Source organism: Asterias rubens, chromosome 16 (genome assembly GCF_902459465.1).
Source record: "Asterias rubens chromosome 16, eAstRub1.3, whole genome shotgun sequence".
NCBI lineage: Eukaryota > Metazoa > Echinodermata > Asteroidea > Forcipulatida > Asteriidae > Asterias > Asterias rubens.
In genome coordinates, this window is record NC_047077.1 from 10,298,994 (window position 1) to 10,313,146 (window position 14,153).

General features: G+C 37.9%; 1 protein-coding gene across 1 annotated transcript in view; it reads right to left on the reverse strand.

The window, feature by feature from the left end:
- LOC117301104 (relaxin receptor 1-like) overlaps positions 1-13,528 on the reverse strand; it is a 98,957-nt gene extending 85,429 nt beyond the window's left edge. Inside the window, exon 1 of the mRNA XM_033784990.1 lies at positions 13,336-13,528. Within this exon, the coding sequence (XP_033640881.1) occupies positions 13,336-13,528 (193 nt within the window). The remainder of the gene's footprint in view (positions 1-13,335) is intronic.
- Positions 13,529-14,153: the final 625 nt, after the last annotated feature.

The window sequence follows — 14,153 nt, forward strand, 5'->3', positions numbered from 1 at the left end:
CTCGTTTTCTTTATCTATATTTGCTTTCAAATAACGAGTCTTCGACGGCCCTTTTACCCTGAAATTGTTTCCTTACAAGACACAAGCGTGTTTCACTAATTACCCTATGTTCTCAATTACTTTCCCATATACCTGCTCCCCTTTGATGAAGTGTTGACTGTGAGATAGAGAGCGTAACATAATGCAGCAACGCTTAAAGGCAGTGGACACTATTGGTAATTACTCAAAATAAATATTAGCACAAAACCTTACTTGGTAACAAGTAATGGGGAGAGGTTGGTAGTATATAAAACGTTGTGAGAAACAGCTCCCTCTGAAGTGGGGTAGTTTTCGAGAAAGAAGTAATTTTCCACGAATTCGATTTCGAGACCTCAAGTTTAGAATTTGAGGTCTCGAAATCAAGCATCTGAAAGCACACAACTTCGTGTGACAAGGGTTATTTTTCTTTCATTATTATCTCGCAACTTCGATGACCGATTGAGCTCAAATTCTCACAGGTTTGTTATTTTATGCATATGTTGAGATAAACCAACAGTGAAGGCTAGTCTTTGACTATTACCAATAGTGTCCACTGCTTTTAACAAACACTACTTCCAAACAAAGTAAATGTGGAAATAAGTTTGAATTATGAGACCTTCTCATACAAGGTGCTGTGTCACAATATGCTGCTAATTAAACCTAGAACATAGGGGCGAATCCCTTCTCTGTTCGATAGGTGCACTGGGATCTGTTACGTTAGGGTGTTTTCTTCTTTCATAGTTATCTCGCAACTCTGACGACCAATCAAGCTCAAATTTTCACAGGTTTGTTATTTTATGCGTATGTTGAGATACAGCAAGTGAGAAGACTCGTCTTTGACATTTACCAATAGTGTCCACTGGCTTTAAAGGGAAAAAAAACAGCACATTCAAAACATTCACAAGTGTTCCAGTGTGTTTCAGGTCGAAATCGATCCGGACTCCCCAGGCTGTGTCATTATAATCTTGAATCCGTCTCGAATCGACCAACAACCGTGTCAAATATTTAGACCAGTTTCTGGTTAAGCTTAAAGACACTTTTGGTTATTGTCAATGACCAGTCTTCTCACTTGTTGTACCTCAACATATGCATAAAATAACAAACTTGTGGGAAACTTTAGAACAAACATCATTGTCACACGAAGTTGTGTGCTTTCAGATGCTTGATTTTGGAACCTCAAATTATAATTCTGAGGTCTTGAAATCATAGTCTTAGAAAATTGCTTCTTTCTCGAAAACGACGTCACTTGAGGGAGCCGTTTCTCACAATGTTTATACTTTCAACATCTCACAATTACTCGTTACCAAGTAAGGGTTTATGCTCATAAGTATTTTGAGTATTAACCAATAGTGTCCACTGCCTTTTAGTTTGACCCACCGGAGCCCGGGTAAATTCCGAACCTTTATTTCTACCTTTCAAACAAACACTACGTAGGAAGGGGTGACGAAAACTAGAACAATACAAAACGTCATTGCAAACTACTATGGTTGTTGATGTTTTAATAATGATGCTGTTGATGTTGCTGTTGCCGATGTTGTTGATTTGAGATTTTTGGTGTTTTTGCTATTGCTGGTAATTAAGTTGACGTTGTTGTCTTCTACTGTTAATTCTTCAATATCTTTTTCTTTAAAGGTTAGTGATTTTGTCTTTAACTGAGTGGTTTTCTCTTGCCTAACAGTCGTTGGATCATGTGATAAATTGTATCGACCGCTCAACAACAACATTCAATGCAAAACGTATATAGACCCCCCCCCCCACACACACACACACACACACACACCCCCCCCCCCCCCCACATGAAAGCTTATGAAAAAAGGGTTAACTGCCCTGTGGGAATTCAATCTGCCTCAAACACAACACGGTGTTTTGTTTTGCCCAAGCTGATGCAGAGTTATCACATTTCCAAATGTGGATCATGCCGAAATTGCATTAAACCGGTAGCGAATCCAACCACAAAACCAATTGTACACGACAAGTGGAGCTCCCATGACAATGAAGGACAAACATAAATTCGTATAAAATTGCTCACCCCATTCTGCCGTAGCTCTTAACGTGTACCTCGAGGGTTCACTATGTTACCTTTTATTGGATTTCCAAGCTGCGAAACAAGGGCAGATGTTCCAGAAAGCCTCTTCATGGCTTGTGAAACTGTTTATGCAATGGAGACAGTTCCAATCCAATTGGACGTGTGAACATAATGGATTTGGTTTTTTGTTTGTCTTCTCTCGCATGGGACAGCTTCACCACCACCACCAACAACAAACAATTATTCATAATTTTAACAAAGTCCACACATCTGCTATATATAGAAGTTCATTCCATCACAAACAAATAAAGTACATACAAAAGAAGTACTTTACTTGTTAACAGAGACATCTGCAATTTGACAATTCATTTGTCTAGACTTTTCTCTCTTGAAATGTCGATTGGTAGCATTTTCCGTCACTACAATGTTCTCGAATTTACATTAAGGTGTTTTTGTTTTAAAGGAAGCATTTATGTTATATTCCCCTTGGGCCACTCGTATACTGTCCGATTGCTTTAACATTTAGCGGTTGATATACCACACGTATAGGCCAGAATCCAGTAAAATGCAGAGATGTCTCGTGTTTTTTTTTTTTTTGTCATGAGAGCCAGTGTCGGCTTACATTGCTCCGTTCACGCCGTTTCTCTTTCTAGTTTACTTTGACGTCTCTCGCACTTGGCTTTTTTTGTTTTTGTTTCCTTCGAGTGTTTAACAATAAATGAGTGTGGTACTCTCTACTTATCTTCATCTTTCTCTCTATCTGTGTATGTGCTCCTCATGCATCGAATGATGTGACCCGCCATGTTAGGTTTCCGTCTTAAAGGACACAAAACACAATATCCACAGATTTACACTAAACTTACACCGTTTTAAGATAATGATAGTAGAAAGTGTACCTTGAAATATTACCTGCTGAGGTGCTGTAGTTTTTGAGAAATGAGTAAAACAATCATGAACATACGCTATAATGACATGCTAAAATAATTTTCGTCTCATGATCACTGAGACGAAAATTATTTTCATGACATTGTTTTACTCATTTCTCAAAAACTACAGCACCTCAGCAAGTAATATTTTCAGGGAAGCTATCTTCTATCGTTTTCTTCGAATTTTGTAAGTTTAATGTTAATCTGTGGACATTGTGTTTTTTGTCCTAACAAAAAGTACATAGCTCCTTTTAAAGCACTGGACATATTTGGTATTTGCCAATATTCTTACTCGGTCTATCCCGATGCAAAACATAATAAGGATTACACTGTATTCATCTAGAACGTTCCCGCAAAAAAAACTTAAAAGAATCTTTCTCGATAATTATGCGCATAAATCACACTGACGTATACAATCTATGACCATATCTTTGAGCAAATATCTTCCTTCAAGGGCACTGCGGCCGATTTCACGAAACGCTAGGATCATTCCTATCTCGAGTTAGGACGAGTAACCCGTCCTAACTTGGGATGAGTTCAATGCGTCCTACGTCTTTGGATACGGAACTGAACCTGTCCTAAGTCCTAAGATTAATCCTAAGTTAGAAACGGCTTGGTGAAATCGACGGCTGGATACATTTGGTAGTTGCCAAAGACCAGTATTCTTTGTGTATCCCATCATATACAAACAACAACAAAACTGGTCATCGAAGTTGCAAGATAACAATGAAAAGGAAAAAAACACCCTTGTTACAAAATTGTGTGCGCTTTCAGACATGTAAACGACTTGAGGCTTTTTAAAGGCACCGGAAAGGTTTGTGGTAATTGTCAAAGACCAGTATTCTCACTGAAGTAAGCTGAAACGTTCCCAGGCCAAACGGATGACTTTAATTTAATGTGCAATGATAATTATGCCCATAATCATCAAAGAGTGCATCTGCAATAAAAAAGAAGAAGCAATCTATGACCATATCTTTAAGCAATGATCTTCCTTTAAAGACACTGGACACATTTGATTGCCAAAGACCAGTCGTATCACTTTCCGACATATACATACCAAAACAAATTGGACTTAAGTGGTCATCGAAGTTGCAAGAGAATTACAATGAAAGAAAACACCACTACGGTTGCACAATGCGTGTACTTTCAGATGCGTTAAAAGAACTTCAGACCTGAAGTCTTTCAATATTATCTCTTTGAGAATTTACCTCTTTCTCAAACACTATACTTCTGAGGGAGCCGTTATTTTCACAATGATTTAAACTATGAACATCTATCCAATGCTTACACTTATTTTGAGTAATTACCCATAGTGTCGAGTGGCTTCAACATGTATTAGTTGATCTTTAGACCGCTCACTTCTCGTACTATTTTGCTTTATAATTTTTTTACCCACACCCACAATTTTGTCCGTAGATTAGTTGATACAGAGTACTGATTGACTAATTCGTTTCTCTCCAAAATATGAAATGACAAGTCTGACATAGCAATGACAAATTGGTCGACTAATGTGTGAGAAAAATACTAATTGAATTGGCTCCGAAGGCGGGCGCAATACAAACGCCTGATACAGACCTTACTCGTACAACGTTCGGTCGAGTGCCACCGACCCTTCCTCCCTATCAAGAGGTTGTGAATTATTGTGTATTCTGAATTTCTGAATTATTAAATTTAATTCAAGAATAAATTCCTGTTTCAACTTTTGGAAAACATGGGCGCCGCTTGTAACCTTGGAGGTAGTCTGTAAACAGTGCTGTCATTAATCAGCACGGTGAGTACGATTAACAGAACAGCCAGAACACAATCCCACCCCCCGGTCAGGCCGGTTTCGCGCCGATATTGTTTAGTGCGCGATGGTCGCGCAGCATTGCAATTCAGCACAGTTATTTACACTGTTCAAAAACCATTATCGCAAAATAGCGTGTAATTTTCACTGTCGCGCAAATATCGCCCGCGCGGTTCGTAACTTTCCCTCTCGTCTGCATGCAGCATGCAGCAACAAGAACGTCAGGTTATTAGTCCGTGTCAACGTGTGCTGTTGGTGGGTGGTGGAATATGAAATAAGGTAATTAATTTATTTTATTCTGTTGTAATTATTCAGAAATATAATATCGGTCAACGTTAGGGATCGGTGGGGGCTTTTTGCAGTTGGTCAACTTTAGGGATCGGTGATGGCTTTTTGCAATCGGTCAACTTCAGGGATCGGTGATGGCTTTTTGCATGCGGTCAACTTTAGTGATCGGTGGTGGCTTTTTGCAATCGGTCAACTTTAGTGATCGTTGGTGGCTTTTTGCAATCGGTCAACTTTAGGGATCGGTGGTGGCTTTTTGCAATCGGTCAACTTTTGCAACCGGTGATGGGATTTTGGGATATCCGAATTTTGCGTCCGGTCGGTGCAGGCCTACTTCAAAACCTATGATTGTGTAGATTGTGGATATTAGTTGTGTTATTTTCTAGTTCACACCAACATGGAGGAATAAATTAGGATAGGGTGTGGAAGGGTTATCTATGTCCCACAATTGGTTGTCGTCTTCCGGAAATGGTGTATGCCGGGGAAATACAAATATTTATATTCAGTGAAGGGAAATGTTTTTGAACAAGAGTCTCTACCGATAGTTTTGTGTGTAATGGGAAATCTGAAATCATACAAGTAGCCCTGTGTAAACAGACCCGGAGGTGAGAACATTATGACCACACAAAAACCGTTTTGATGGAAAACACATATGTGCATCATGAATGTGATGGACAAACACAGACCGGGACGCACTCAACACGTTTTATAAAAGGCTAGGTAAAGTATTATACAAATATTTCCTTGTAATAAACGGAGAGGCACGTATTAATTTAATCCAAAGCGAAAAACGTACTTTATAAAGTTCTTAATTTAGGTGGGGGGGTGTATAAAGTATAAAGATAAAAGAGTTAAATCTTATTTAAAATTGAAGCTTGAAAATAAGCTTTACTCTAAACGTAATTTTGTTTTAAATTATTAATTAATTAACCTTGTGATCTTCATTTGCATATTTAATTAGTAAATCTATTAGTAACGCGCCATATCTCAAGAAGTATACTTCAAGGTCAACCGGAAGTTGGCCCATTTTTTGTTTCAGTTATACTACACAATCAATCTTCATTTTTTGTTTCAGTTATAGACTCCTTTTAAATTTTTACTTTGGAAAACCGTGACCCCATGTTGACCTCTATTTTCGGGTCAACCTGAATTGGGACCAGATCTCAAGACCTATACAACCTATTTCAAACTTGTTCCAGTTTCCGAGACCCCATGTTGACCTCTACATCCGGGTCAACCGGAAGTGGGACAATATCTCAAGAACTATACAACCGATTTTCAAACTTTTTTTTCAGTTGCACACTCCTTTGTGTTAAATATTAACTTTGAAAAATGTGTCCCCTTGTTGACCTCTACTTCAGGGTCAACCGGAAGTGGGACCATACCTCAAGAACTACACCACTAATTTTTAAACCCTTTTTTACTTAGAGACTCTTTGAGCATTAAGGATTAACCTTAACAAAATTTTGCCCCCATATTGACCTAGCTCTACTTCCAGGTCAACCGGAAGTGGGACAATATCCCAAGAACTTCACAACCTATGTTCAAACCTTTTTTCAGTTATAGCCTAACAAACAATACAGTTTCGATACGGTGCCGTTAATTATGATGATGATATTGAGCCAGAATTGGGCCAGTGCTGGCCTTCTTCCGGTCAAGCGTCATGTCCTTGCTAGTAAAGTGCCCACACTGGGCCAATGTCGGTTTTATAGAGGCAAACTATTTTAGTTAGGACGGAGGTTTGCCTGTCTTGGCCAATATTGGTTTTGTGCGGCACACCGTTTCGGCAAAATGATGAACCTTTAATGGGCCAATGCTGGTTGTGTAGCGGTGCACCATTTTGGGAAAGTGGTAGAAAACCTGCAGTGGTCCAATACTGGTTTTGTGGCACACCATTTGAGAAAACAGGCAGAAAACCTGTCATTGAGCCAATACTGGTTTTGTAGCTGCACACCATTTTTGTCAAAATGGTGTCATATAGAAAACCTTTTCGGGGCCAATCATGCCAATACTGGCTTTGGCAAAACGGTAAAGAAATATGTTCTAATTACTAAACCGACTTGATATTAAAAAAGGAATTAGCCCATGCAAGTTATTGAAGCTGGGTGGATTTCACAAAGAGTTAAGACTAGTCTTATCTCGAGTTAGGAAGAGTTAATCGTCCTAACTTAGGACTAGCCATACGTTTCTTATATCTCCAAGGACTATGTCCTAAGTTAGGACTAGGCCTAACTCTCTGTGAAATCGACCACTGATGGTACCGGCATTTTGAGAAACCGAATACTATTAATAAAACAAAATTCTAAAATGTATACCTCCTTTATTATTTTATTGGTTTTTAATAGCATTTTTAATTTGATTTAATCATTGCTGCTGTTTTTTTTTTTCATTTTTTATGTTTTGTGTTTATCATGGACAACTACACTTTATTGTAATGAACTTTTTTATTGCAAAGTAATTTCATTTAAATTTAATATATTTGATATACTTTTTGCACTTTTGTTTTATTAATAAAAACTTACGAGTTAAAATGCTGGTTGAATTTTCGTCTGATAATGAAAGTTTAACTTTCTGTCATCTGTCTACTGGTTTGTTGGCGGCACACCATTTTGGTAAAATGGTAGAAAACCTCTATTGTGCCAACACTGGTTTTGTAGCTGTACCATAGACAATCTTTTCTGGGCCAATTCTTTTTTTTTAGCGCCACGCCATTTTGACAAAATGGTATAGAAAACTTTTTCTGGGCCAATACTGGTTTCGAAGTGGCACACCATTTTGGCAAATAATGGTATAAAACAACTTTTTTGTGCCAATACTGATTTGGTAACGGCCACCATTGGGCCGGCATTGAACCGAAATTGGTCATAATATGCAATTTTCAAGGCAGGGTGTCAAAGCTGTGGCACAGGATGTCTTAAGATTGTCGAAACAATTAAAAAATTACAAAGTAATGTAATTTGTTAAGATTATTTTTGCTATAAAATACCCCCAAAATTGTAGATATTAATAAATCTTAATTGCAATAATGTAATAATTTGGAATAACTGATTGCCCAATGTATGTATGTTATCTGGGTATAAAATGGTACTCTTCTAAAAATGTTTGGCAAGTCAGTCAACCCGCTGGTGAGTGTAATTTATTCCTCCACGGTGGTGTGAACTAGAAAATAACAACAATTAATATCCACAATCTACACAAATGGTGTGCCACTTCGACGCGAGTATTGGCCCAGAAAAGATTGTCTATGGTGCAGCTACAAAACCAGTGTTGGCACAATAGAGGTTTTCTACCATTTTGCCAAAATGGTGTGCCGACAACAAACCAAATTAGCACAAATTTGTGGAAAACTTGCCTATTATGGTTTATTCCTTTAAATGGGGTGGGGGGTGATCACCCACGACGAACTCGTGGAATATGCACCCCAAAAAAAATCTGCATCCCATGTCGACATGGGACGCAGAAGCACTGTCGTGTTTTTCTGTATTCCACTCATGCTTGTATAATAACTAATAGTGTTATGTAATGTCATGCAGTGGTCTCAAATTGTAGAAAAAAATGTTGCAAAATTGCTTCTCAAAGCACTGATGTGCTGTATTGTAGCATAAATTAAGTTTTGTCCATTTAGTACTTGAAGTATGAATAAGACATCTGGTTGCTTACAGCAATATTGAGTAACTTTACTTTTTACTTTTATTTATTGAAGGATGAAGACACCACACATCCTGTGTACATCGAAATGGATGAAAAATCGGCACATGTGTCTACAGAGTTAGTAGTTGCAGAAGGCGAGGTAGTTTCTGTTGTTGATGATGTAACAACAGCAGTCGCGTGCTACATTTCCTCGTTTTTTGTATTTCACCTGCAGTACATCCCAGAACTAGTGAAGACAATTGCTTTTTATCAATATGGTGTTCTTAAGATTGACGACCAGACTGGTATTCATAGTTCATATTCTTTGGATTCCGTGACCATTTATTTGCTACCTTTTTTTCTCGATGGATTTGACGTCAGGAACCATTTAAAAAGAAAATAAGCTCCTATGAACCTCTGAAATGTGATAGGAACTTCTTTTATTGCGCAATATGGAAGTTATGTTTCAAGATGGCGAAGGAGGCCATCTTGGATTTAGAGGTTAATATGGTCCCCAAACTTTACAATTTCCATTCCAGTGTATTAAGCATGTCAGAAATAGTGGAAAAGGACATCTCTTTTTCCCGTCTAGGTCATATGGTGCCAAGCTATTACATGCTATGTTTTTCAAGTTGGAGATGTTGGCCATCTTGGATTTAGAGGTCAAGATGGTCCCCAAACCTTACAATTACCATTCCAGTGTTTTTGGCATGCCAGATATAGTGGAAAAGGACATATATTTTGTCTTTCTAGCTCATATGGTGCCAGAGCTATTACAAGTTATGTTTTTCAAGATGGCGTCGGCGGCCATTTTGAATATTGCGCAATAAAACAAAAGTTCCTATCACATTTCAGAGGTTCATAGGGGCTTATTTTCCTTTTAGATGGTTCCTGAAGTCAAATCCATCGAGAAAAAAAGGTAGCAAAAAAATGGTCACGGAATCCAAAGATATGACCCTACTATAAATACTATTGTTTTACTCATTTCCTAAAAACTATGCCATTTCAAGCAAAACTATTTCAAGGGAAGTTTTCTACCATGACCATCTTTATACCATGTAAGTTTTGTGCAAATCTTTAACCATAAATAAAACAGTACAATTATTTTTCAGTAGTCAAAGTCCACTTGTGAAAGAAAGACAAAATCATCATGGCCAATCTTACATAATATTAAACTGTGTAAGTTTTAACTTTATTTGATACGCTTTCAGTGCAAAATCTGTTATCACCCCAAAAACGTGTGCAATGAGCATGTAATTCCAATATGGTTCTGTATACTAAATTTCCATAATATTGCGTCTAAACTGTGTTAAATTAAACTTTTTAACAAACAAATTCCTCTATGGAATGTACCTCTTAAAGTTATTGTTGGCAGCGATTGAAGTTTTGTTCAAGATTTTGCACTGAAAGGGCATACAAAATTACAGGTTTTCACGTAAAGTTAGAGACTTGTGATACTTGTTTACTTTCATAATTGTTTCACTGTCGATAAATTTGACCTTAAATACCGCTTTATTAAAGTCCTGTCATCACGGTGTGTACTGTAGGTGGGACTAATGGGTTGTTAAAACAACTTTTTAACTTTGCAAGTTGGGAAAAAAATCTAGTGAAGTTTGTTTAATAATGTTAAACAATTTTTGAGATTCAGTAGTTATTCAGCAGATTGTTCTCAAAGAAACTGATGGTTAACAAAGTTGCTTCAGTTGGAGTTGTGTTGGATTTGCAATAAATTTACAGTGACTAATTATAACAGAAGTGTGTAAAAGACTAATTATTGGTATTGTCAGACTAATTGAAAGACTAAATAGTTGTGCTGCATGACTAATTAATTTTCTTGGATGACTAAATTAATTTCGTGTATTACCAATCTCCAGATCAATTAGTCATTTTAAACCATTTTCAAAGACAAACTATAATTTGTCATTTCAGTGTGTATTGACTAATCTTTTGATTGAGTGGCCAATTAAATATTAGTCAAATTAAACCATGTAAATGACTATTTTTTTTTTTACAATTGACTATTAAGTGATGTTTTCAGTGTAGTTCTGTGACATAATATCACAGGCATACGTTTAGTTGGGATATAGAGGAAGGAAGAGAAGGAGCTTGAACAAAGGGACTTCAAAAGTCGAACCTGAGGTACCGCGGTCGTTTAACGACACCTCGTAATCACCCACATACAATGGGCGACCTGGCGTATGTGAGTTTGCGCGTGCGCACTTGGTTCTTCACTCAACTATGGTGTCGTATTTCGTATGGATATAATACAGAAAAAAAACCTTTTAACAATTGTGGACTGTACACTTGTGCTCACCAAATCGAAAAACACAATTGAATACCAACCGACCTCGTGTGCTAATACCCAAATTTTGAACCACCGCCAGTGAACGGAAAGTAAAAAAAAATGTAAAAATATGCCATGATGTTTCCGTGACACACCACAAACTGTAAATTAAAACGTGTATATTCACAATTCTTGCCTCCAATGATTCAACTTTACAAGCAGGCAAGAGCGCAGACTGGCGTTACCACACGTTCTGTACAAAGAGATTTATTCTCGCTCGTTAATCGGCCGTCCAGCTGGAGGTCCCCTATCTTTTTCCACTGGTCAGACAGGGGCATTGTCAGGGTATTCTTTTGTTACTCTGCGGTTTTGCGGGTCGTACGAGCTCCTTCTCCGCCTTCCTCCATGGTTGGGAATCGAACGCACTTTTTTTTTTTTACGAAACAGTAATTTTTTCTCAAATCCAGGTGCTCGAAAAAATGCCAGCTGGAAAATAACCTCTTTCACTATCGGCCAATACCCATAAAGGCCGACCGACGCGAGCGGTAATTAAACAGTCTCCGCGACCTCAATTATTGAAGTCGCCGTCTCCTGGGTCATAGTTACTTCAAAGGTTTTCCTCCTGAACGCCTAATGAGCGGCAAGATTCCTAAAACGCCATCATTCCCCAGTGACTTAAACAGGATCGTTATTTCTTAAAGGCACTATACACTACGGTAAATTCTATAAATAAAAAAAGTTAGCATGACAACTTACCTGGTAACGAGCAATTGAGAGATAGATGTTGGTAATATAACACATTTTGAGAGACGGCTCCCTCCGAAGTATGGTGGTTTTTTTTTTTTTTAGAAAGAAGTAACTTCCCACTAACATTTTGAATTGAATTTGAGACCTCAGCTGAGGTCTCGAATTCAAGGCATCTTAGAGCACACAGCGTATACGACAAGGGTGTTTTTCTTCAATTATCCTCTCGCAACTTCGGCCACAAATTGAGTCCAAATGTAGCCCCAAACTCGTACCCAAATGTAGCCCGGACCTAATTGGACGAAAGGCCGTTGGTCCCGTGTGTTGTGTAACGTAACAGATCCCAGTGCACCTATCGAACAGAGAAGGGATTCGCCCCTATGTTCTAGGTTTAATTAGCAGCATATTGTGACACAGCACCTTGTATGAGAAGGTCTCATAATTCAAACTTATTTCCACATTACTTTGTTTGGAAGTAGTGTTTGTTAAAAGCAGTGGACACTATTGGTAATAGTCAAAGACTAGCCTTCACAGTTGGTTTATCTCAACACATGCATAAAATAACAAACCTGTGAGAATTTGAGCTCAATCGGTCATCGAAGTTGCGAGATAATAATGAAAGAATAATAACCTTTGTCACACGAAGTTGTGTGCGTTTAGATGGTTGATTTCGAGACCTCAAGTCTCTAAATCTGAGGTCTCGAAATCAAATTCGTGGAAAATTACTTCTTTCTCGAAAACTATGGCACTTCAGAGTGAGCTGTTTCTCACAGTGTTTTATACCACCAACCTCTCCCCATTACTTGTCACCAAGAAAGGTTTTATGATAATAATTATTTTGAGTAATTATCAATAGTGTCCACTGCCTTTTAAGCGCCTTGGGCGTCACCGAGTGACGCCCTGTATAAGTATTAGTATATTTAGTATTTAATAGTTTAACAGCGTAACTTTGGTCTGGGTTTCCTATGTGGAATCGTTCAAGTTGGGGGCTGGGGTTGAAGTTGGTGTAGTCAGATGTTAGTGTACGGATGAACAAGGTTATATATAGCACGGAGTCTGAGTACGGTGATATTAACGCTTATATAGTTATAGGGTTAGATAGAAGCCCGGTTCATACTTCATGCGAACGCGAATGCAAAGTTGTGTTCAACTCCTGCGAAACAGCCATGTATGACAATCAACACTCGCTTTTGGTACAAGATTACGTTAATTAAACTTTGATGTTTTGGGCCATCGATATATTATTGCGAACAATTCAGAAGTGTACAAGTATCAACATTATATTTAAAAGATAATATAACCAAATGCGGTGTTAACAAGTTAAAACAAACATTTATGTGTAAAAAAATAACTCAAGTATAAAACTACATTCATACTTATGCTAATGAGAAGTTCCCGAGGTAACATTTATGTGAGACAGAAAGGAATTGTCTGAAGTCTTGTGACATGTAGCTGCACTCTCTCATAATTAGCAAGTTTAAAATGCATTCATGTTGACAGATTGCTCAAGTATAAACTACAATCATGTTTATGCCTACATCTTGTATTTCCAATCACTTGTTAGAAAGCTTTTAGTTACCGAGGTTACATTAATGTATTGCAGAAAGGGATTGTCTGAAGTGTTCTAACATCTGACTGCACTCTCTCATAACCACAAAACCAGTTGGAATCCAGCGGTTTCCCGACGACAGCAGCAGACAGCGTAGACAAGTCTGGATGGGACGTTTCGTCAACCCGTCGGTTTGGAACAACGTGTTAACACACGTCATACGTTGATGTAGTAGTCGTACGGCATGGTCGTGGTGTTCAAGAGAACATAACTGCGTCATCTTGTCCGTAATTAACCACATATGATTATGTTTTTTTATTTTGTTTTTACTATGTATTCCTTCTTTTTTTGAAGTAGGATTAAACGTTGCAAGGGGGAGGTACGTTTTATAGAAATGTTTGCGGTAACGTCATGTAATGACTATCTCTAAATGAGTTGGGTGGCTCTGAAAAGAACTGTTGGTTTCAACTCGACGTTCATATCAGATATGCTCTGATCGTCTTTCGATCATTATGCTCTGATTCTTGTTTTGTTTGTTGTCCTTGTGCTACTTTTTCAATCTTTTGTTTTGTTTTAACTCAATGATTGTTGTTGTTTCCAATGTGATGTTGATGTCTTTGTTGATACTATGTTGTAGATTTACTTCCAATTCGGCTGATGCTGCGATTTGTCATGCAAAATGAACCACGAGCGAACAAATGAATTAAAGGGATGCTGCAGTGAATTCAAATAAAACAGTTAACTTTGCTGTCATTTACTTCTGAAATATGTTTTGAACATCAATAAAATGTGTTTTGTTTATTCCCGATATATCTAACCTGTGTACTTAGCGAATAAGTTTTGTGGATTGTTACCGCCCCCCCCCCCAACCATCGACGTAATGTCGGGAATACAAACAAAATCAT